Below are 25,918 nucleotides of genomic sequence, written 5' to 3'. Positions count from 1 at the left end.
TTTTGACTTTCATATAAAAAGAAAAAGAAATTGCTAGCTATCATAGTTCACAGAAAAGCCTGAAAACATGAACCCTAAAGGATCAAAATCCAGATCTCAAAAGCTTTTTAAAATGTTGTTGTTTTAGAGGCCTGACTTGTGATGTTGTAGCACTTGTTGTCTATACTGGAGTCCTCTTGTGATAATAAATGCTAAAATAGAATGAGGAGCAAACCACTGGTGGGGACTAGTGTGAACTCATGCCCATGTATTGCTCATGAAGGCTATGCACCCTAGCTGCCATGAGTAGGAAGAGAGAGGGCAGCAGGCATGGGGGAAATAGAGTACATACAACCCCAATACTTACAGCGTATAGTAAACAAAATATCCCTCTTTGTTGCTACCAGGTGAATTTTTTAAGGTGTTTCTTTGTATAGTCTGTGAAAAATGGGTCATTGTCACTATCTTAGGTAAGACAAACCCAAATTGGTACTTGCCTTACAGAATCACCATTTATTGAGTCAATCAACTTTAGCCAATAAATATTTTGAGTTTTGTATTCTTGTAGCAAAGGGCTGTGGCCTTCCTCGGAGCCTGGGCCCAAGGGAAGGTCACGACGCCCCTGCTGGGCAGATCTGAACCCTGCAGGCCAAATACCCCCAGACCAGAGGGGCGGGGCCAGGACAGGAAGGGGAAGTACAAAAGGCTGGCCGAGCAGCTTAGTCAGGGGGAAGTTGCTGCTGGAGAAGTATGAACCTGACCTTATGACTGTGCAGAGCAAATACCCCACTAACTGGAGCCTCCAAGGCCTCCCTGGGTCACTGGGCCTTAGTAGCTGGGAAGAGCTACCAGAGACAACTGACTGGAAGAAAACCCCAAGGCCGGCCCTGACCTAGAGGAGCTGCCTGTCACCGGGGCTGACTGGAGCTGCCTGAGCCCAATGTGCCACAGGACCCACCAGGACCCTGTGACCTGGAGGAGCTGCCATCCACTGACAGCTCCAAGGAGTTCCCAGACGTGCCGCCGGCTGACGGTGAGAGACTAGTGGGACTCCCACTAGCTGTCTACCCCAGCAACTCAGAGGAAGACCCCTGGCTCCAGGTACCCAGGTTCAGGGTGGGAAGAAGTAGCCCAGGGGCAGCCAACTATAGCTTGGCTGAGTCTGTGGTCCACCAGTGTCAGTGTGTTGTGGCTGGAGCCCCACTGACTCAGTGGCAGAGCCTCTTTGCCACTGATAGGGCCCTGGGCTGAGACATGATGGAGTCGGGTGGGCCTGCATTCCCCTCCTGCTTTCCCTAGCCCCCCAGGAGTGCTAGTCTCCTCTGATCTGTTGCTACAGAGGATAGTGAGCCTTGGAACCATAGACTCCATACCAGCCCCGCTCCACCTGAGGGTCAGGGGCTACAGACAACTGGCCGCCTTGCTTGAGGGCCAGGGGCTATAGACTGCTCACCAGCCCTGCCCAGCCTGAGAGCCAAGGGCTACAGACTGCTCACCAGCCCTGCCCTGTTTGAGGGCCGGGGGGCTGCAGACTGCTTTGATAGCCCACCCCACCTGCGGGCTGGGGTTAATCTCGTAACCTGCTATCTTTTCCCCTTAGAGCAAGGCGCTGTGGCCTTCCTCAGAGCCTGGGCTCGAGGAAGGGTCGTGACGCCGCTGCTGGGCCATGTCGCCAGCCTACACGTGGTGGAGAATCCAGGCAGACTTCACTCCCTGACAAAAGTGGGGGGTCCCTGCTAGGATGATCCATTGGCCACTAAAAGCTGGTGGCAGACAGGACCATGGAGTTCGAAAAATTCATGAAGTGGTGGGATGACCAGCAACAGCAAGAGGCCCAGCAACAGCAACAGCTGCTACAGATGCTGGGAATGCAACAACAAGAATTGATCCGGGATTGGGGGACCCAGCTGCAGGAGCTGCAGCAGTAGTATGTGCAGCAGCTGGGTGCCTTGCTGCCTAAGCCACCCGAGCCGGATGACCCCCATGGCCGACCCACAGTCTCGGCCCCACTACCACTTCACCTCATGAAGCTGCAGCCCGATGACGACCCCAAGGTCTTCCTGACTACGTTTGAACACATGGCCTCCGCGTGGGTTGGGCCCCAGACCAGTGGGCCATCCTTTTGGCCCCCTATCTGACTGGGATTCCCCAGGCAGCCTACCAGGCCCTTGCAGACAACAAGGCATGGGACTATTGGGCCATGAAGGCCGCCATCCTGGACACCCTAGACATCAACCCTGAAACCTTCTGGCGCTGGTTCCATGGGAAGGCGTATATCCTTCCCTCGCACCCGGGTCCCATCCTCTGGCCAGGGCCATGGCCCAGGAGCTCAGAGGATAGGCCGCTGAGGAGCCCCGGGAGAGGTGACCCAGGAAGAGGGAACCCCAGATAGCCATGAGCCTCGCCCCAAAGATGACAGTTTGGAACCTGCTCAGGATCTCCTCCGCAATATGGGGACCCAGGAGGGAGAGACCCATCTGGCAATGACTGACCCGCACAGCCCAGGTGAGCCAGGGGATGATTTTTTTTTGGGATCAACAGGAAGACCCCACCCTCTGCCTCACCTATGATCAGCTGGCCACCATAGACGGGGTGGTGACCGACTCCCAGCGGGCCACACAGTGGCCATGGTTTGAGCTATGCCATGACCAGCTGTATCGAGTGGAGCAGGACTCCCAGACCAGGACCCCCCACACCCAGTTGGTAGTGCCCTGGGCTCATTGAAGAGCAGTTCTGAGGTTGCCACACGATATCCTGGCTGCAGGCCACCTGCACCTTGACAAGACCATGGCCCATGTCCTGGCCTGCTTCTATTGGCTCAGCATGCACCATGAAGTCCGGGAATATTGTGCCTCCTGCCTCCAGAGTGTCAGGTGGCAGCCCCGGACAGCGTTCCGCGGGGCCCCTTAGTGCTTCTTCCCCTGATCGGTACCCCATTTGAGAGAGTGGCCATAGACCTGGTTGAAACCCTGAAGCAGAGTGTGGCAGTGTATTGCTACCTCCTCATCCTTGTGGACTATGCCACACACTTCCCAGAAGCAATCCCCCTGAAGAACACTACAGCTCAGACTGTTGCGGGGGAACTGGTGAAGGTATTTGCGAGGGTATGGTTACCCTGAGAACTCCTCATGGCCCAGGGAACTAATTTTACTTCCTGACTGTTCCGTGAGGTCTGCGAAATCCTCAGAATCTGGAAGTTCCAGACCTTGATCTATCACCTCCAGACTGACGGGTTGGTTGAGAGATTCAACCGGACCCTTAAACACATGCTTCAGAAGTTCCCCTCTGAGGATCTGCGAAGGTGTGACCAGTTGATCCCACCCTTACTCCTCGCCAGACGAGAAGTACCCCAGGCCTCCACCCAGTTCTCCCCCTTCAATTTGTTGTACGGCTGATAACCAAGGGGGATCCTGGAACTAATGTGGGAGCAGTAGGAGCAGGCCCCCTTGCCGACCCAGGGGCTGCTACGGTATGTCCTGGACCTGCGGGAATGCCTTTGACAGGCAGGACTCTGGCCCAAGAGAGCTGCAATTCACCCAAGCCATCCAGTTCCGGACATATAACTAGGGCACATGGACTTGCTCCTTTGAGCTGGGCAACCAGGTCCTGGTATTACTACCGTCCACTGAGTCCAAACTATTGGCCTGATGGCAAGGGCCGTACAAGGTCATCCAACAAGTTGACCCAGTAAATTTCGAGATCCAACAACCGGACTGGCGGAAGAAGAAACAGGTCTATCACATCAACCTACTGAAGCCCTGGCATGACCGAGATGGTCTGCTAATGAACCTTTAGCCCCCTGATCCAGACCTGGGCCCACAGATCCTCGAAACGGAAGACCCAGGCGAACCCCAGCAAGGCGCCAACCTCTCCGAGGCCCAGAGGTGGCAAGCGAACCACCTTCTGGAAAGTTTCGTAACAACCTTTACCGCAACCCTCGGAAAAAACACCCAGGTATATCACACCATTGAAACTCGCCCCGGCGAAGTCATGCGTACCAGCACAAGATCTCTCCCAAGGCCACTGTGGAGGAAGAGGTCCGAGCCATGTTAAGGCTTGGGGTGATAGAACCCTCCACCAGCGAGTGGCATAGCCTCATCATGCTGGTCCCAAAACTGGATGCGTTGCACCTGTTCTGTATAGACTTCTGGTGAGTCAATGCCATCTTGAAGTTTGATGCCTATCCCATGCCATGAATCGACGAGTTGCTCGATCGACTGGGGGAGGCTCAATACTCTACGACACTTGACCTCACAAAGGGGTATTGGCAAATCCCCCTTGATGCCAGCTCTAAGGAAAAGACCACATTTGTGACCCTGAGTGGACAATACCAATTCGCGAGGATGCCCTTCGGGGTCTACGGGGCACCAGTGACATTCCAGCGACTGATGAACTAGCTCCTTAGGCCCCATGTGAACTATGCCACAGCCAATCTGGACGATGTCATAGTGTACAGCCGCCACTGAAGTGATCACATGAATCAAGTGGCAGCTGTCCTGAGGACTCTGTGGAATGCTGGGCTGAGCGTGAACTGCCAAAAGTGCCACATAGCTCATTTCTCCTGGTATTGCTGATATCCAGTGATGTGTTTATAATTAAATGTTCCTTGACCCCTGGATAGTTTCCAACACCATGAGTCACTGCATCAGCCAGGTATAGCACTGGTCAATTCCGCATTCCCATAGAACTCGTTCGTTACAGGGATCCCATGCGCCCAGGCGCTGATGATCAACACATGCATTTTAACCTTGTAACCCCAGTCTCTGAAGGGATTCACTCAGGGGAGGGACGGGGGCATATTTTTCCACCTTTTGAGCATCTATGCAGACTGTTAATCCAGAATAGTTATTTGTAGAATCTAACAAAGACGAGATGTTTGTTTAGTCTTGCTAAATATGATAGTGTGCTTGATATAGCTTGGACAGCGTGCTAGGAAGAAGAGATGATTCTTTTGACACTTGACCAATATGCAATCTGTAACAAGCTAGGGCTGGTGCAGGATGTCTCTAAGTTTGCTAACTTTTAGTAAACTATGTTGAAAACAAGATAAGAAACTGGTAAGAAAGGGTGTATAAATCTTAAGTAAGCTTCTTTGTTGTAAACAAGTCAGGTATGTATACGAGTAGGGTTAAATTCATAATTTCGGGACAGTATGACCGCTGCACTGCTGTGTTCTAGATAGGTTAATACTTTACCATTCTTTGTTCTGCTGTTTTGTCTTTGACTAATAAAACCTGATTGAGCCTAGGTTATCTGATGTCTCATCGATACTCTAAATCAAACCCTAACAACTGAGTCTTTTCAGGATCAGGCATAAATGCACATAAAGGGTAACCATGTCCAACCTTTTCTTAGGAGGTTTTTGAGTTTGAGACAGACCTTAGACTTTATATAGGAGCAACTCTCACAGAGGTCTTCAGCTTGATTGCCAGCTTGAGATGTTTTCTGTTCTCACCTGTTTTCCTTGGGCTGTTCAGTTGCCATCCCCCTGTCAGGCTTAAGAAAGGACCCAAGGGGGGAGGTGAGAAATCCTAGTGAGTTAGAGCTTTGGAAAGTCAGGAAGTAACAGGAAAGAGTTATCTGCAGGAAGGTGATCAGGAACAGTTAGCATGGATTCACCAAGGATGTGGACAAATTAGAGAAAGTACAGCGGAGGGCAACAAACATATTAGGGGGCTGGAGCACATGACTTATGAGGAGAGGCTAAGGGAACTGGGCTTGTTTAATCTGCAGAAGAGAAGAATGAGGGGGGATTTGATAGCAGCCTTTAACTACCTGAAAAGGGGTTCCAGGGAGGATGGAACTAGGCTGTTCTTAGTGGTAGTGGATGACAGAACTAGGAGCACCGGTCTCAAGTTGCAGTGGGGGAGGTCTAGGTTGGATATTAGGAAAAACTTTTTCAGTAGGAGGGTGATGAAGTACTGGAATGGGTTACCTATGGAGGTGGTGGAATCTCCATCCTTAGAGGTTTTTAAGGCCCAGCTTGACAAAGTCATGGCTGGGATGATTTAGTTGGGGTTGGTCCTGCTTTGAGCAAGAGGATGGACTAGATGACCTCCTGAGGTCCCTTCCAAACTTAATCTTTTATGATTCTATGAAAGCGCTAAATGTAAGCTGCTGGTGGGAGTTTGGAGGAAAGCTATTGGTGACAAAAGCTGGGATCTTTTGATGAGTAGAAGGCTTGGGCAGAAGTCCCTAGAAAAATGGAAAATCTGTCTTGATCAAGGGAAGGGACAATGAGCCTGGGAATGAGGGTTGTTGCAAGACGGTGAAGTCCCCTGAACAGAGGTAGGACTCCTCGGTAGGGAGCCTGGAGGAATTAATGCCTTGGGTGAAGGACTGTGGGAAGACCAGTCACTCTCAGGCAGGAGGCCTGAGGGCCCTGGATCAGGGACAAAAAAGGAATTGGGGACAGAGTGCTGCTCTTGAATCTTGGGGGTGACTCGGAGGTGATGTCCCTGAAGAGGAGAATGGAAAGAAGAAAACTATTTTATTTTCATATGTTTGTTGTGTAAAGTGGAGAATGATTTTATTATATGGTTTTGGGAAGTCACTCAACTGGTGTAGATGAATAAATTATGCCCAGAGGTGGGCTTTGTATTGGGCACTGAGAGATTATGCCCCTTTCATAGGCAGAAGAAAGGGGAAACTGACAATTGCTTGTCAGGCGGCAGCCTACTGCAGCAGGGCATCCAAGGCAGTGGCCAGTTTTGTCACATTCATTTAGACACTGCAGAGCTTAACTTTTGGGTTCTTAACTTTTGTGTTCCCACCGATGAAGGAGGAAGGGGTATGATTTTGTGTGTTCTTTCTTTATATATATTTTCCCCTTGATAAAAAGTTGTTTTGTTTGTAAAGTACATTTAAAACAAAAAGTATCCTGAAGCCATATACTTAAATTCAGTAGGCTAGGCTTTGAGAATACATTAGTGTTGGCTTGTTTACTTTTTTTATTCTATGGAGTCTGCTTACAGTATAGTTTTTTGGGGTTTTTTTTTTTTGGCAGGAATGCAGCAGTCTGGCATTTTGCATTATTTTGGTTAAACTATACTTGACGATCTCCTGAAACAAACATCAGACTGGATTTTTATTTCTATACCTCACGCTCCTGCGAACTCTTTAGTTACTAAGACCCTGGCCTTGCCTCAGCTAACTTAACATTCTATTCTGTCCTAAATTCTTCCTTAGCATAACTAGATGTCTTTCAGTTCCACATCTACTTCTAAGTATCACTAATGGTTTTTAAAATATATAGGTAATGCACAGTTTCTTGTAAAGTTTGTTAATGTTTCAAACTTAGGCAATATTATGAAAATCAAATAAGAGAGCAGGTATCTGACTCCACTTTTCACCACCCCATTGGGGAACCCTGGTATGTGTGATGTCATCAAAATAGTGTGTACTGGGACATACAGAGGGCAGATACTGGTGGTGCTAAACAGTAGGACTTATAAAATATAAAAATGTGTTTGCTGAATTTTCAACCCTATCATGACCACAGTGCTTAGAGCATTAAACAAATTACTAAATCAACTGGATTTTTAAAAGCCTTTGCAGATCACCTTTTAAAAAAAATCAAATGCATCTCCAAAACTAAATCCGGGTGCTGGGGATAAGGGGACAGTGTACACACCTATCCCGACTGTTTTATCAGGTGACACTTAAAAACAAAAAAATTAAAACATCCTGAAAACCTGCTGAGTGCCCTCAGCTCCCACTGAAGTCATGGGAGATTAGGACACCCAACAACTTGCAGAATCTGGTCTTAATACCTTGCTCCTGCTCCCATTAAGTCCAATACAAAAACTCCCAATGACTTCTTGGGAAGTTGGAAAGTGCCCTAAATGAGAAATTATACTTGTATACAAAATTAAACTTCTTGTGTATGTCATGTACCAGCTCTGTCAATGATTAGCTGTGCTCCTTTGAGCAAGTCACTTTACCTCCTTGGGCCTCAGTTTCTCCATTTATATAATTAGGAGTTATAATACATAGAATTCTGTATAGAATTCTTTTAAAGACGTATTAATGTTTGCACAGCATTTGGAAAATACACCTCTACAGAGTGTGGATTTAGTGTTGGATAATCATTTGCCTATTCACTGTTTTTTGGCTTCTGGGGAGAAATAAAACTAAAGAATTAAATAAAAAGTATCTTAAAAATAAATAATGGAATGCTGAGTCTGAAATCGTTTGATAGAAGTTTGAGCAACTGTAGCTGCCACTAGGGGGAGCATCCATTGAAATGCATTGAAAACTAGGGAAAAATCTGAAGATACCAGGGAATAAAAGATTGTAATCTGAGCTCTCTGAAATCTTTCAGACGATTTTTTTCACTGAAAAAATGCAGATTTGGGCTGATGAAAATATTTAACAAATTTGTCTGTTTTAGACAACTACAGCAAATAATTTCAGTCAAAACAAAAACGAGAAATGTCAAAATGAACCATTTCAGCACTAACAAAAGGTCTCATTTTAATTTTTCAGGCTAGATTCACAGGGGGACTTAGGCACTAAAAGCACTGGCAGGGGAGTTGGTGGTGCTGTCCTGCACCTTTATAGTCTGTAGCTAGATGGTTAGGGCACTCATCATGTGTAAGATCCAGGTTTGAATCCCTACTTTGGAACAGTTGCCCCCCTCTCATGGGTGAATACCCTAATCCAGTGGTTCTTAACCTTTCCAAACTACTGTACCCCTGAAGCCTGAGTCCCACCCCCACAGGGCTGAGGCATGTAACTTAGTTTCATGGCGCCCCTGTGGCTCCAGGCAATTGCCTTTCTTGCCACCCCCAATACCAGCTCTGCACTTGCAACCCCTCTAAACCCCCAGGTTGAGAAACACTGTCCTAATCACTAGGTTATTGGGTATTCAGAGAGGGAGTGCCTCTTAATCTTGCCTGCTAAAGCTGGTCCACTTGGTATAAAATACTTGAATAATCATTAGGCCAGGGAGTGAGAGAATGATTTTATAGCCGAGTGGTTAGAGCACTGGGAAGGGAAAGACACTTGAATATTCAGTGGAGCAGGAACTGGAACACAAGTATTATACAAAGTAAAAAAGCTTCAACAGGAGAGATTGAGTGCCTCACTCAGAATATTTCATCGCCTGGTTGTTAGGGCATTTACCAGGAAGATATGTTAAGCTCATGTCTTTGCCACATAGTGGGGATTTGAACTTGAGTTTCCCCATGTTCCAGGTGAGTGCCCCAACCAGTGGGCCACAGGTTAGATGGGAGGGGGTTGTTCATTAATTTCCTTTTATCTTAAAAATAACAATGAAACAGCGGTGAGGCAATATCTTTAGACCAACTTCTTTAGGTGAAAGAGACAAGCTCTCAAGCTACACAAAATTGCATAAAAGAGATTACCTGATCCCACTTGTCTCCATATACTGGTACTGACATGGCTACAACTACAGTGCATACAAAATAAAATACTTCATTTGATTGAAATTAAATTTTTCTGACTCTTATACTTCACCAGTATCAGAACCATTGGGTTAGAAGGAACTGTAAATCTAGCCCCCTGCCAAGATGCAGGATTTGTTGCATCTTAATCATCCAAGACAGATGGCTATTCAGCCTCCTTTTTTAAAACCTCCACTGAAGAAGGAGCTACAATCTTCCTAGGCAGTCTGTTCCATTGTTCTACTACTCTTACAGTTAGGAAATTTTTCCTGAGATTTAATCTAAATCTGCTATGCTGTAGTTTGAGCCCATTGCTTCTTGCCCTGTCAAAGAAAGAAATCAAGCTGGTTTGGCATGATTTGTTCTTGGTAAATCCATTCTGGTTGCTTGTGATCACTCCTTCATCCTCCACATATTTGCAAATTGAGTGTTTTATACATGGCTCTTGAACTCCCACATATCAAAGTCAGGCTGACTGGCATCTACTTTTTTTTAAAAGATGGGCACTACGTTAGCCCTTTTCCAGTCTTCCAGGACCTCTCCTGTCATCCATGAGTTTGCAAATATTATTGCCAGCTAATTCTTTCAGTAACCTTAGGTGAATAGCATCAGGCCCCTGCTGATTTGAATTAATTCAAATTGGCCAGCAGATCCATGACATGTTCTTTACTTATCCTGATCTGCATCCCTTCCCCTTTATTGTGTATGGTAACTTTGCTAATCGTCTGGTCACATGTTTTTTGTGACTAGACTGAAGCAAAGCAGGCATTGAGCAGCTTTATCTTATCTTCCATTACCAGCTCACCTTCTCCGTTGAGCAGCAGACCTACACTGTTCTTGATCTTTCCTTTTTGTCTGTTTGAGCAACCCCTTCTTGTCACTAACATTCCTTGCCAGTTATAACTCATTCTTTGCCTTGGCTTTTCTGATTTTTGTCCCTACATGCTTACACTATTCCCAGGTATACTTCCTTGATGACATACCCCTCCTCCATTTCCTCCATGTATCTCTCTTGGTTTTTAGATAGCTAAAAAGCTCCTTGTGCAGCCATATTGGCTTCCTATGGCTCTTAACTTTCTTCTGCATTGGAATAGCTTGGTGTTGAGCCTCTAGCATTACATCTTTTAGGAAATGCCAGCCCCCTTCAACTCCTTTTCTTTGTAATTGGTCTTTCCATGGGAACTTGCCGACTATTTCTATGAGTTGGTTGAAATCCACCTTTCTGAAGTCCAGTGTCTGTTTTGCTGTTCCCATGGCCTCCTTTCCATAAGATCTTGAATTTTATCAGATCATGATCACCTCCTCCTAAGCTCCTGACCATCTTCACATTTGCAACTAATTCATACCTGTTGGTCAAAACCAGATACAAAATGGACGATCCCCTAATTGTTTCCTCAACTTTCTGAATCAGAAAGTTGTCCCCAACACATGCAAAGAATTGAAATAGCATGTATTTTTTTCCTGTAATAGTCTTCTAACAGATATCAGGGAAGTTGAAGTCCCCCATTAGTACTAGCTCATGTGTGTTAGCTAATCTTGTTAACTGTTTGTAGAATGACTCATCCACTTCCTCTTCCTGATTTAGTGGTCTTATAAGAGACCCTCCCCCCCAAAATAACATGCTACTGTTATTTCCCTTTTTATCCAGACCCAGGGACTCTCAGTAGGTCTGTCACTCACTTCCTCTTGGATCTCAGGGCATGTGTATATGTTCTTGATGTACAGTGGAACATCTTTTTTTCCCATACCTATCCTTTTGGAACAAGCTATACCCCTCAATGCTGGTACTCCAGTCATGGGAGTTGTCCCATCAAGTTTCAGTAATGTCACTAAGTCATAACTTTCTTCATATACCATGACTTCCAGTTCATCCTGCTTGTTTCCCATACTCCTTGCGTTTGTATACAGGCAACAAAGATATTTTGCAGACTGCCCTGTTGCTTTTCTTCTTGCCGTTTTAATCCAGTTGTGATTCCTAGTTCTTTCTCCAGAAATTAACCCTTCCTTTTGTCTTCATTACTTGCACATAGAAATGTAGGACTGGAAGGGACCTTGAGAGGTCATCTAGTACAGTTCCCTGCATTCATGGCAGGATTAAGTGTTATCTAGACCATCTCTGACAGATTTGTCTAACCTGCTCTTAAAAAATCTCCAATGATGGAGATTCCACAACCTCCCTAGGCAATGAATTCCAGTGCTTAACTACCCTGACAGTTAGGAAGTACAGTAGTAAGCTCATTGGCTGGATTTTTGTGACCATCCCCCATAAGACCTAATTTAAAACTCTCATCAGGTTAGCCAGACAATGTCCAAAGATGCTCTTCCCAGTATTTGATGATGTAGCCCATCCCAGCACAGTAATCCTCTTTCCTGGAACATCAGCTTGTTATCAAAGAAGCCAAAGCCCTCTCACCGACACCAACTGCATAGCCACAGATTTACTTCCAAGATTTGATGGTTCCTACACAGGCGCTTTTCCTTCATCAGGGAGGATGGACGAGAACATCACTTGTGCCCCCAAACTCTTTTATCCCTCTTCCTAGAGCCACGTTTTCTGCAGTGATCTGCTCAAGGTCATTCTTGGCAGCATTGTTGGTACCCATGTAGATAAATAGGAAGGGGTAGCAATCCCAGTGCTTGGTGAGTCTCAGTAGAACTTTGTTTTGGGTCAAACAAAAGTCTTCAGTTTTTCAGAATTGTCAGCAAACAAAAATACAGTTATTTTATTTGCACAGTTCTGATTGTAATCTTGTTTATGCTGAAAGCTGAGGAAGAAATTTTTCTTTCATAGAATCATAGAAGATTGGGGTTGGAAGGAACTTCAGCAGGTCATCTAGTCCAACCCCCTGCTCAAAGCAGGACCAACCCCAACTAAATCATCCAAGCCAGGCCTTAAAAACCTGTGAGGATGGAGATTCCATCACCTCCCTAGATATCCCAATCCAGTTCTTCACCACCCTCCTAGTGAAAGGTTTTCCTTTATATCCAACCTAGACCTCCCCACTGCAACTTGAGACCATTGTTCCTTCTTCTGTCATCTGCCACCATTGAGAACAGCCTAGATCCATCCTCCCTGGAACCCCCTTTCAGGTAGTTAAAGGCTACTATCAAATCCCCCCCTCATTCTTCTCTTCTACAGACTAAACAAGCCTACTTCCCTCAGCCTCTCCTCCTTCCTTTTCACATGTTGAGGTTGCAGCATAAACAATGTTACACTGCTTCATTTGACACATACTTCATCTTTGTTTGCATAGAGGATACAGGATTTTGAATGTCTGTTCCCACAAACGTTTATAACAATTTATTGTAACATGTTCCTTCACTTAAACTATAAAGCTTCTTTTGTAGAAAAACAAACACACTCCCATATAAAAAGCTTAAAGGATAAGATACTGATCACCTTTTTGGAGCTGTTAAGTGCCCTCAATTTTCAGAATCAGGCTCTAAATTCCAAAGGTAGAATCTTTTTATCACACAAGATGATGTGCAAGCCAGAAATAATCTGGTTTGACTCCCAGGCTGAGCCATCAAGGCAGAAAGTTGGCGGGGGGGAGGATGAGAATTGCTCAGCGATGCAAACTTAGAGCTCCTCAAGATTGTTGGAGGCAATTTTGAGAATTTAAATTCACATTTTTTTAAAGGTATGAGCACACATTCTGTGATAGCCTATTCACCACAAATGTCAGAAAATTCATCTACAAAGCAGATTTTCTTTTAGTAAGGATCTAATCCTTGAAGGTGCTGAGTATCTTTATCTTCCACTAACCTTAGCCACTTCCCATTCCATCTGTGGAGTACACACTGACAGCTCCTGAATTCCAACTCTACCTGGGATGTGAGTCAGAGGGTGAAGACGGGGGCATGCAGAGCCAGCTCCTACAGAAGGCCTCTTGAGCCAGAGTGTTTCCTGAATGCCATGTGCAGCTGTGAATTGGGCCCGAGGACAGTCTCACTCATGATAATTTGTTATTGCTGCTTCATCCTGATCAAAACAAAAAATGCAGAGGAACTATAGAAATGTTGTTAAAATTTGTTTTTTGAAAAAGTTTACAGAAATGTAGGACTGGGAGGACCTTGAGAGGATATCTAGTCAAGCCCTCTGTGCAGAGGCAGGACCAAGTATACCTAAATCATCACTGACAGGTGTTTATCTAACCTGTTCTTAAAAACCTCTACTGAGAGGGACTCCACAGCCTCCCTTGAAAACCTACTTCACTGTTTAACTAGCCTTATAGTTACAAAGTTTTTCTTAATATCTAACCTACATTTCTCTTGTTGCCAGTTAAGACAGTTACTACTTGTCCTGCCTTCAATGGATAGGGAGATTACAATTGGAGATATTAAGATGGGTACTTAAACTTGTCTGTAAAATGGGCATGTTCTTACTGAACCCTCACAACATCACTGAGAGGAGTAATTAATTATGCATATGTGCTTTGATATCCTTTGGTGGAAGGTGCTATTCAAAGTAATTTGATTGTATACAGAATCTTACAAAATTATCAGTGGCATCTGTCTTGTTTGTATTTTTAATGTACTCCTGCCACACAAAATACTTGAAAACAAAACATTAACTGACATCTGAATTCCAGTGACTTAACTGCCTTTTAAAGAATTAGAACAAAATAAACTCTATTATGCTGTAAATTACATGCTGTAGTATAGTAGGGATGGGTTTGGTCCCAGGCCTAAAACTAAGACAACTACTTTACCTAAAATATTATAAAATGTACTTTATTTTTCAATCTAATGTGAGGTATTGTGATTTACCTTGTTCAATTTTTCCTTTTCTGGGTGGGTAGGGAGGTGGAGCTAGCCCCTCAAGTGCATGAAAACATGGACCCAATGTAGATCCAGTGTGTGGGGGGGAATTCACATACTCTACAAAAAACATAAATGAAATACCACACAGCAAGAAAATGTATTGGAAATCTAGACAACAGCATAGGAGCACATGCAGTAGATCTTGTCTGAATAAGCAGTCAAAAGAACTTTAATTTGTTTCCTCTTTTACAACAAATAACAAGAATATATGTATTATTCCAAGGATATCCTGTGTCTGAGAGATGGGCAGCATAAAATTAGGTTCAGCCTCAAAGCTATACAAATATTGCCAGAGAATAAAAGAGGCACAGTCATCAGTATGTCTGTCAGATGCAGATATGATCTGGCCAGGATAAAGTGGCACCTAGAGGAGATCCATCCAGTTTCCATTTTTAATTAGCATCTATTCCTGATGCAGTATTGAGTTGATACACAGAGTGATGCTGTACACAAATGATAAACAGCATTATACTGTTCAGCCACTATGTGGTGCCTTGTATAACATACCTTAAATTCACCATAGCGGCTCATGGCAGTGTGCAATAAAGCAATGGTTCTTAACCTTTCCAGATTACTGTACCCCTTTCAGGAGTCTGATGTGTTTTGCATACCCCAAGTTACACCTCACTTAAAAACTATTTGCTTACATAATCAGACATAAAAATACAAGTGTCACAGCACATTATTACTGAAAAATTGCTTTCTCATTTTTACCATATAATTATTAAATACATTGATTAGAATATAAATATTGTACTTATATTCCAGTATGATACATTTTTCACCTGTGAGCCTTGTCATGTGGTGGCTGGAGAATAATAGCTGTTGGCTGGGGTGTTCTGTGTTGCAAACATGAAGGTCTATTTTTTTTTAATCCCATACCCCTCCTGTCCTGCAATTCGCACTCCCAGTCCCACCAGCTCCAACATTGTTTGTTTGTTTGAATTTTTATCCCACTCTGGCTGTTATGGCATCTGGTCCTACAGGACCCATGGGATCCCAGTCCCACTGCAGGACACTGGTGCCTGTTGTAAAACTAGGCAAATATCTAGATGAGGTGATGTATTCACAAGGTTGAGAACTACTAGTGAAAACATCTGCTATATCTCTTTGTGAAGGAAAGTCTATGGCCAGGCCAGGCCTGGCTTGCTTGTAATATCCTGCAACCTACCAAGAAGAACATGATAGCTGATATCTGTCTTCTTGCCCCTTATGCTAGACCCTGTTTCTTCCCCTTACTTTTTGATGAAAAAGTCTTGATCATTTGGATAATGTGAGGCAATACAAGAAAGATATGTCCTCATATTTTGGTCATTAGATTGAAACTGGGACACTTCTCAATCTCTATCACATTGGTTTAATAGGTGTGCTAATCTGGGTTTTGACTGTTCAGTGTGTCCCTTAGTTTCTCTACTTGGCAAAAGTCTGCCTTAGGCTTTGCACATTTTACAGTAGGTACGTTAGCATAATAAATGATCATATTGGCATGTTCCAATGTCTTGTTGCTTGGGTACTCTCTCACATACCCTGGAAAAACATAATGTGTTACAAAATGTTAACTAACAAAATATTTTTAGAGGGTAATGTCATGTTTGTTTATAAATGGTTAATTGGTGATGGGAGTAGTTGGTAAGTAATACCAGGCCTATTTTACAGAGATACATACGTTTAAGGTCCTCCTGTCATTGTGTTGAACATTGTGTTAGTTAACACATTTCTATCACTAAGGTGGCCAACTTTTTAATTTGGGAAGACCGGACACTGAGTGCCCAAACCTCTTCGCCTCTTCTCTTGAGGCCCCACCCTCCCGCCGAGCTTGCTGCTCTTTCCATCTCCCTCCCCATGCCAGCTGAGCAGGGCTCTAGAGGTGGAGGGGGATGGGGGCAAGACGGGGGAGAGAGCCCAGAGCGGGGCGGAGGAGGGAGAGCTATGCTCTGGGGGTGAGTGGCTGGGACAAGAGGGGGAAGGGAGAGCCCGAGCTGGGGGGGCAGAGGGGCAGGAAGAGCCACATTCTGGAGCTGGAGGAGTGAGTGAGGCTGGGGCGGGTTCGGGAGCCGCTGGTACCTCTCTCCGCTACACCCAGGCTGAGCGCTCCTACTCGGGGCTCGGGCAGTGGCGGCTGCTCTTCCCACCCCCTGTGGTAGAGGCCGGTTACTGCATGTGACCAGACGCTGCCAGGTTCCCTTTTCCACAGGATTGTTCCGGTCGAAAAGCGGACTCCTGGCAGCCCTTGACTCTCTCAGGGCCTCTTCTGAGCACTGGACCCGGCTACAGACCCAGGGGCTCGCTCTCCTTTCTCGTAGCATGAGCGCTCAGACACAACAAGTGTGCGAAACACACCAGGCTCTCTCACCCTCGCACAGCCCGCACCGCGACCACACGCCTTCGCCTCTTTCCCCCTCCCCGCCGCTCTCGGAGTCGGCAGGTGGCCCTGGCGCCCGGGGCCGGCTTGGCTCGGCCAGCTCCAGGCACCGCTTGCGGTTGCCGCTAGGTGGCCGCTGCCGCCCGGACGCAGCAAGAGGCGGCGAAGCGGAGGGTAGCGGCTCGCGGCTCTGGTCCGGGTCCCAGCCGACACTCTGCGTTGGGGAGCAGCTGCGCCGCCCGCACCGAAGTGATGTGGCCCGCTTGAGTTGAGGGAAGGGCCCCCGGAGCCGCCTGCCTGGCTGTGAGCGCAGCCTGCGGAGGAGCTGCGCGCCCAACAGCCAGGCCCGCAAACTAAAGTTTGTCCGTGTCCGGGTGAGGAGTTCGGGGCGGAGTGGGGCAGGGCAACCCGGGCTCCTGGGTGCGGTTGGTGGCTGAGGGAGGTCGCTGTAGCGAGGCAGTGCCTGGCAAAACTTGCCTGGGGGTGCGGATGGTGCATGGGGGGCAGCGTGTGGAAGAATCGGTCTGTGGGAGCGGATAATGTACTGGGGGTGCCCGCGGAAAGCTGCGGGGCGGGGGTGGGAAGCCGAGTGCTCGGGGAGAGTTTTTTTTTTTGGGGGGGGTGGGTATCTGAGGGAGTTGTACCTGGAGAGAGTTGGGAGGGGATGAGCGGGGTGCCGATTGCGGGGGGAGAGAGGGAGAGCTGTGGAGGTGTACCTGGGGGAGCTGTACCTGGAGAGAGTTGGAGGAATGGAGTGGGGTGCCTGGGCAGAGTTGGGGGTGTACCGAGGGACAGTTGGGGTGGTGGAGCGGGTACCTGAAGAGAGTTGTGGGTCAGGGGTGAACTAACGGAAGGGGTGCCTGAAGAGAGTTGTGGGGAGCGTTTTGGTGTACCTGGGGGAAGGAGGAGGGTGCCTGGATAGAGAAAGCAGGGTACCATAAGGCAAAGGCAGTATCTGAGGGACAGGGTACTCGGGATTTCTGTCTTCTCTTTAATGATGCTTCTCCTATTCCCCTTTAGGGAGGAGGAGGTGTTTTTCTGGCAAGGTGCAGTTTCCTGCTGCCCTCCTCTTTGAGTGACAGAAGAGACCAGCGCGCTCTGTATCTTTGGTTGCTTTGTTCCCCCTCCACTGGAAAAGAGTGATGAAGTAGCATCAGCAGCAGGTTGTGGAAGATGCTGTGGCTGCTGGTAGTTTTTCAGGTGCTGCTGTTGCTGGAGACTGTGCTATGGAGCAGGGGTACAGAGATGTGCCCTTCATCAGTGTGTGAGTGCTCAGACTGGGACCACTACAAAATCACCTGCAAGGAATCACACTTCATTCCCAGCCTCCCACAAGACACCAAAACCCTGTGAGTATGTATGGATGGTGGAGGGGAGTCACATAATGGCTTTGCAGGAGTACTTGGAGGGGTATACTGCAAGCTGGTACCCTGTGAGAAATAGGGAGGGCCATGTCAGTGAGAAGAGGTGAATGCTGGCCCTCAGGCCTGTGACTACCTAAGGTTGGAAACAATGACATTCAGACTCTAGCTAACTGTGGGTGAGGAGAGCAATGATCTTCAGACCCTGCAATAATGTGTGGGGTATGATGGATCTTTGGACCTTGTAAGAGCTAGGATGGGATGTGGGAAAGTCAGGCACTGAGAGTACTTGTAAGCAAGAAGATGGGAAACTTGGATCCCATGAGTAATGTACCTGGAAAGGGAGGAGACAGAAGGTAGGGGTAGGGTAGACCGTGTTCCCTAAAATAAGGACAGAAATCAGATATGCCATTCCCAAACAGAATAGTTCCACACAACTTCACCATATTTACAACTTGTCCATCAAAATGGGGCAGAAGGAAAAGTAACTGCAGGAACTGCAAAAGGACATGGACTCCATTTGTGTTCTTTAGTGTAAATAACATATGCTAACACCTGAGGTTACCAGTTCATTCTTTCAAGTGTCAATCAAAATGCTTCATAGTAATAAAAGAGTACATTATCTGAGACAGCAGTAAATTGGAGGCATGTGAGAGTGATAGTTCCCTCCCTTTTTACAGCATTGTCTTGCAAGACAAACTGTTTCTAACCCCAAAAGAGAGATCCTGGTTTGTCTGTAACCTTCCAATAAAAAACCAAAACATCTTCTTATAATTTTTGAAACTGGGAGTTAAAAACCATTTCAGGTTATTTTAATTTTTAATTAGGGTTTTCAAGATTTTAACTGGATGTTAAAACCATCAAGGTATTTTAATAATGAGCTTTGAGAGTTTTTAAACCCTTTAAAGAATAGAGTCTCAGAGAACCAACTTCTTACCTGCAAATACAGCTAAAGAAATGTTTACATGCTTTCCAGTGATTATCTATATGTGCCTTGTAGTTTTTGGACTATTGGACTGCAGCTGTTAAATTATTCCAGTTGTTAGTAGATATTCTTGAATTTCAGATTAGACACATTTGTTCTTGGAGATGCTGTTCTTCAGGCTTTATGCGGTTTAACTTATACGTGCGATAATATTGAACAGAGATAATGCTTATTGTATGTCTTGAGGATCTGTACTGCCAAACTGGAAAAACAGATACCTATCAGCTCTTGAGACAGGAATTTAAATAAATTCACAGAAACGTCTGAAATCTCCAACTAAAATTGGAGGCACTCTTTTTGAAAAAGGGATGAATAAGAACACAACAGTGGCCAGAGTAATGTGTTTCAGAGGGAAAGAACAGAACAGGGCAGTAATTGAATGATCCATCCCCTGTTGTCCAATCCCAGCTTCTGACAGTCAAAGGTTTAAGGACACCCAGAGCATGAGGTTGCATACCTGACCATGCTGGCTAATAGCATTGATGGACCTATTCTCCATGAATTTATCTAATACATTTTTAACCCACTTATACTTTAGGCCTTCACAATATCCCAATGAGTTCTACAGGTTGTTTGTGCAGTGTGTGAAGAAGTACTTACTTTCTTACATTTGGTTTAAATCTGTTTCCTATTAATTTAATTGAGCGACCCCTAGTTTTTGTGTTGTGTGAAAAGGTAAATAACACTTCCTTATTCACTTTCTTCATGCTAATAATTATTCTATAGACATTTATCCCCCTGTAGGAAGGTGCAGTGGCCTTCCTCCGAGCCTGGGCCTGAGGAAGGCCCAAAACAACCAGATCAGACAGTGGAAGGGCCGGCTGGCCAGTTGGCCCGGCAACCAGATAGCCAGCTAGCGATAGGTCCCGCTGGCCGGCCAATCCGGAAACAGGGGCAGAGCCTCAGCTGGGGCTGGGAGTACAAAAAGCAGGCCCCGCAGCTCAGTGGGAGACAGGTTGCCGCCAGAGACAGATGTGCTGTCCTGCTGGCTGCAACAAAGGCCTGAACCCAGCCGGGCCACTGCCCCAAGCGAATACCTCCCGGAACATAGGCCCTGAGAACAGCCCAAGCGACCGAGCCCTAAGGGTTGGATAGGGCCGCCGGGCCCCCTAGACTGGCCTGGGCCGCCAAGCCCCAAGGACCGGACCCCAGCGACTGGACCAAGCCCCCTGAGCCTGAGGGTTGGGGGATACCCTTTGAGGCCAGTCCTGACCTGGAGGAGCTGCCTGACGCTGAAATCCCGAAGCCCTGTGATCTGGAGGAGTTGCCCTCCGCCGAGGATCCCTGCGACCTAGAGGAGCTGCTCTCCGCCGAGGAGCTCCCTGCCTTGCCGCAAGTGGACGAAGAGGGATTGACGAGCCTGCCGTGAGCCGTGTACCCCAGTGACCTGGAGGATCCGGCGGATACAGGTACCTGGGGATACGGGGAGGAAGTGGCCCAGGGATAGCCATAGCCATGGCTGAGATGGGGCAAGACCCCATCAGTGTGTTGCGCTGGGAGCCCCGCTGACTTAGTGGCAACACCTCTGCCACTGCTAGGGCCCTGGGCTGGGATGCAGTGGAGTCGGGTGGGCCTGCGTCCCCCTCCCCTCCCCCACCCTTGTCTCCGCCATGCAGAGAGTGATTACCGTCCCCTGCTCTCCTGACCAGAGGACACTGCTTGGCCGCCCGCCCTGCCTAAAGGCCGGGGCGATAGACCGCTTGGCCACCCGCCCTGCCTAAAGGCCGGGGCGATAGACCGCTTGGCCACCCGCCCTGCCTAAAGGCCGGGGCGATAGACCGCTTGGCCACCCGCCCTGCCTAAAGGCCGGGGCGATAGACCGCTTGGCCACCCGCCCTGCCTAAAGGCCGGGGCGATAGACCGCTTGGCCACCCGCCCTGCCTAAAGGCCGGGGCCAAACCACAGAGCGAATGACTAATGTTCCCCTTTTTGGAAAGTGCAATGGCCTTCCTCCGAGCCTGAGCCAGAGGAAGGCCCACAACGACGGGGCCAGATAGGAACCCGTTCTACACCCCCCATTAGTCATCCCTTTTCTAAGCTGAATAATCCCAGTCTTTTTAAGTTCTCTCATACAGAAACTATTCTATGCCCCTGACCATTTTGTTGCCTGTAGGACGGGCTCCTGCCCGGTCTAGTCCTGGTGGCCCTTCCTCGGGCCCAGGCTCAGAGGAAGGCCACGGCGCCTTCCTATATCCAAGGGGAATGTTAGTGTTTGGAGCCTTTCGCCCCGGCCCTCAGGCAGGGCGGGCGAGCAAGGAGCCTTTCGCCCCGGCCCTCAGGCAGGGCGGGCGAGCAAGGAGCCGTGACCTTGAGTCAAGTGGGCGGTAGACGCTATTCGCTCTTTTGGGGTTGGCAAGGATCAGGGGGAGGGGAGGGGAACGCAGGCCCACCCAATTCCACTGCGTCCCAGCCCAGGGCCCTAGCAGTGGCATGGGTGTTGCCACTCAGTCGGTGAGGCTCCCGCCGCAACACGCCGATTGGGCTTACCCCTATTACAGCCACGCCTCTGGCTGTCCCTGGGCTTCTTCCTCCCCGTATTCCCTGGTACCTGCGTCAGCCAGTTCCTCCGGGTCGCCGGGATACACTGCCCGGGGTAGACCAGTCAGTCCCTCTTCGTCCATGGGGGGTAGAGTGGGAAGCTCCTCGGCGAGCGGCAGCTCCTCGGCGAGCGGCAGCTCCTCCAGATCGCAGGGTGGCGGGTAGGGTTCAGCCTCCGGCAACTCCTCCAGGTCTGGTCCTGCCTCCGGGGGTTGGGCGTCCGGCAGCTCCTCCAAATCCGGACCAGCTTCCGGGCGGAACTCCCAGCTCTCTGGAACTCCCAGTCGCTACGGCCCCGAGGCTGGCCCAGCGTGTCGAGCCTGTAGGCCTCGGCCAGTCAAGTGGGCCCGGAGGCCCGATCCAGGCCTTAGGGACGTGCCGCCGGGGTCGCTCCTGGGGCCTCAAGGCCGGGCAAGGGTTACCTGGGGCGGAGGCCTGGCGTGGTTCGGCTCTTCGCTGCAGCCGGCGAGACAGTCTGTCTGCCTCCGGTGGCAGCCTTTCTCCATCTGAGCTACAGGGCCTGCTTTTTATGGTTGTTGTCCTCCCTGAGGCCCCGCCCCCCTGCTGCCGGGTTGGCTGTCCGGCAGGATCTATCGGTGGCCAGCTGTCCGGTTTCCGGGCAGACTGTGCTGCCGGCTTGTCTAGGATCTGATTGGGTGCTTGCGGCCCTTCCTCAGGCCCAGGCTCAGAGGAAGGCCACGGCGCCTTCCTACATTGCCCTTCTCTGTACCTTTTCCAATTCTAATATATCTTGTTGGAGATGGGGTGACCAGAACTGCACATAGTATTTGAGGTGTGGGCATGCCATGGATTTATATAGTGCCATTATGATGTTTTCTGTCTCTTTCCTGTTGGTTCCTAACATTCGGTTAGTTTTCTTGACTGCCATTGCACGTTGAGTAGATGTTTTCAGAGATAGTTACATGATTAATGGGAAGTACATAAAAATCCAGCCTCCTAAAGGAAGCACTGGAAATCTTTTTTCAAATACCAGTTTCTCATGAGGAGCTGCAGGAAAATGTTGATCACTTAAAAAAAAAATAAAGTAAATAAGAAAAGCATACAGAAACTTTAATTCCCTCAAAACCACAGAAAACCGTTACAAATTGTTTTCAGAATGTTTGGGTGCATTCTAATTATCTGTATCAATGGAGAAGGCACTTGTGCACTTTTCATTATAAAAAAAATGTCCTTAGTTTAATCTAGTCTTCAGATAACAAGAAAAGATTCTGGCAAGTGAAAAATGTGACTTTTTTTTTTTTTTTTTACATTGTGCAAAGTGGAAAAGGTAGCTCGTTCAGTGTTTATCTTCATCAAGTTCTGTCTGAAGTTGTTTATTTTAAAACAAATCAGTGCTAAGGAAATAGGGAAAGCCTTGTATTTTCTCATAAGAATTTGCATGATGGTTTACTTTTATTCACAATTTCCCCTAATGGGTAAGGTGCATAAATTTTCACCCTTACAACTGAGTTGTAATATGTTTAGTCCAGTTGTTTTCAACAGTTTTGGGCACAGGATCCATCTGTAAATATTTATGGCCTGTTGCAATCCAGTAAATAATCTGTGAGTGGAGGTCCTAGAGTGGTTTTGGTTGGATCCTTCCCTCCAGAGATGGGGGAGATAGGGTCCTGCCCAGTATTCACCCCACAATGAGGGCTCCTGTGCTGTGAAGCTAGCTCGGATTGGCTCTCTATTCTGGGCATTGCTATCTCTAGGGTTGCACCACACCTCGGACTGGACAACATTTTTGTGAGTGGGGTTGTGACCTGGCTAATGCCACTCACTCAAATTTGGACTACGTCATGACAGCTGGGCTAAACCTCAGTGGTGCTGGGACCCCAGAGGTTGCAGTGCCTGGAGCAGGGAGTCAAACCCAGCCAACCCGGTGGGATAGGAACTGCCACTCGACCCTTTGAAATACTCTGGTGACCCAATTTTGGGTCCTGACCCCTGGGTTGAGAAACCCTGTTTAACTGAAGTTTAATGAAATGAGTGACAGGATTATGAGTTAAAATATTGGTTCTGGTTCTGTTACTGACTTGATCTATGACTTTGGGCAAGTCACTGAATCTCTTTTGTTTTCCCTATCAATAAAATGTAAATGATAATACGTATATACCTTTCTATTTTCCATGCACAGAATATCCATAACACTTCAGAATTACTGTTTATTTTATATTAAGGTAAATATAACATAAACAGTATCCAGGAGAGAGCACAGGGTGTCAGACTCCTCTTCAGTGTACTGCATCCTTCTGGTTTATGAAATGGCAACAGTCTCTGCAAACAGTAGATTTCTAGAAGTTTAGTTTCAGTTGTTAATTGAGAATAAAGCAAGATATATTTTTCTCTTTGAAGTAAAGTACATAAATGTAAAAAACCTGAAAAAAATTTATAGCTCTAGCAAAATCATAAAACTTTTTATGCATCCTTACATGGGTAGTCAGTTTTGTAGAACTTGTAGACCCAAATAAATGATTGATTATGGTAAATCTGGGAGTAGACTGGCTGGCTTTTGGGGACAGTGAGTTCTTTTCAGTAGGCAGAATCTTGAAACTTTAGTTGTAATTTCACCCAGTTTTTTCAATCTGGACTGTGCTTTTGGCTGTCCTACTTTAGAAGAGCAGCATACAGTCTCTTTTTTGTTTGTATTTTAAGTGAGCCATATGCTTGTAAGAAATTATAGAAAATGTTTATATCAAAGCTCCGTTGGTGGAACAGTCTCATGAAATCCCGCCAGCACAGCCTCCTTGTCTTAGACTGCTCTTACTGTATTTATCCAAAGATGACTAATGCAGGTGCTTATCCAGAATGGATCACTGCACAACAGTTATTCATGAAGCAGCTTATTTTTCAATGTTAGGCTTTTGTTTTTTCTGTGGAGTAAACCAGATAAATAGAGATTGACATATGTATTATAGACATATCTCGGAGTGGTGCCTGTTATTAATGTTGCCTGACAATTTCAAGATCCTGTTTTTATTTACTTATACTTATGCCAGACTTTAACTGTTCATACTGAAATTTTCTATGCTGGGTATCTGCCTCAGGCTGATTACATAAGAACAGTGATACTGAATCAAACCAATGGTCCATCCAGCCCAGTATTCTTTCTTGCGACAATGGCCAATACCAGGTGCTTGTGAGGGAATGAATTGAACAGGTAATCCTCAAGTGATCCATCCCTTCATCCATTCCGAGTTTCTGGCAAACTGAAATCCCTGCCTGTCTGTCTAATAGTCATTGATGGATCTATCCTCTGTTGACTTATCTAGTTTTTTTTTTTTAACCCCATTATAGTCTTGGCCTTCACAATATCCTCTGGCAAGGAGTTCCACAGACTGACTGTGTGCTGTGTGAAGAAATACTTTCTTCTGTTCGTTTTAAACCTGCTGCCTATTAATTTCATTTGGTGACCCCCTGCCCCAGTTCTTGTGTTATGAGAAGGAGAAAATAACACTTCCTTATTTACTGTCTCCACGCCAGTCATGATTTTATAGACCTCTATTAGACCCCCCTTTAGTTATCTCTTTTCCAAGCTGAAAAGTTCCAGTCGTATTAATCTCGCCTTATATGGAAGCCCCTAATCATTTTTGTTGCCCTTTTCTGTACCTTTTCCAATTCCAATATATCTTTTTTGAGATGGGGCGACCAGATCTGCACGCAGTATTCAAGATGTGGGCATACCGTGGATTTATACAGAGGCAATATATTTTCTGACTTATTATCTATCCCTTTCCTAATTATTCCCAACATTCTATTAGCTTTTTTGACTGCCGCTGCACATTGAGTGGATGTTTTCAGAGAACTATCCACAATGACTATAAGATTTCTTTTTTGAATGGTAAAAGCTAATTTCGACTCCATCATTTTATATGTATAGTTGGGATTCTGTTTTCCAACTTGCATTATTTTGCATTTATCAGCATTGAATTTCATCTGCCATTTTGTTGCCCAGTCATCCAGTTTTGTGAGATCCCTTTGTAACTCTCCACAGTCTGCTTTGGACTTAACTATCTTGAGTAGTTTTATATCATCTGCAAATTTTGCCCCCTCCCTGTTTACCCCTTTTTCCAGATCATTTATGAATATGTTGAACAGTATTGGTCCCAGTACAGACCCTGGAGGGACACCACTATTTACCTCTCTCCATTCTGAAAACTGATAATTTATTCTTACCCTTTTTTCCTATCTTTTAACTAGTTACTGATCCAGGAGAGGACCTTCCCTTTTATCCCATTACCACTTACTTTGCTTAAGAGTCTTTGTGAGGGATCCTTATTTTATTTTATTTTATTTTGAAACTTTCAGCAAGAATGGTTCAGCAATTTCTGAGAACACAGTAATGGAAAAATACATTATTTTGCCCATGCAGGTCCATTGGGTGTGGAGGCTGCACTTCCTGCCTTTCCAGTCCACAAACTGCTTTCACCTAAGGCTACATCTACACTGCATACCACTT

General features: G+C 46.6%; 1 protein-coding gene across 1 annotated transcript in view; it reads left to right on the top strand.

The window, feature by feature from the left end:
* Positions 1–17,742: 17,742 nt before the first annotated feature.
* The window catches only part of TSHR (thyroid stimulating hormone receptor), a 206,915-nt gene continuing 198,739 nt past the window's right edge, over positions 17,743–25,918 (top strand). Inside the window, exon 1 of the mRNA XM_067531936.1 lies at positions 17,743–17,921. Within this exon, the coding sequence (XP_067388037.1) occupies positions 17,746–17,921 (176 nt within the window). The 5' untranslated portion in view covers positions 17,743–17,745. The remainder of the gene's footprint in view (positions 17,922–25,918) is intronic.

Source organism: Emydura macquarii, unplaced genomic scaffold, assembly GCF_026122565.2.
Source record: "Emydura macquarii macquarii isolate MOO-44397 ecotype Brisbane River unplaced genomic scaffold, CSIRO-AGI_Emac_v2 contig_374, whole genome shotgun sequence".
Classification (NCBI taxonomy): Eukaryota; Metazoa; Chordata; order Testudines; family Chelidae; genus Emydura; species Emydura macquarii.
Note: the sequence above shows the minus strand (reverse complement) of the source record. Positions and strands in the feature narration are given on the sequence as shown.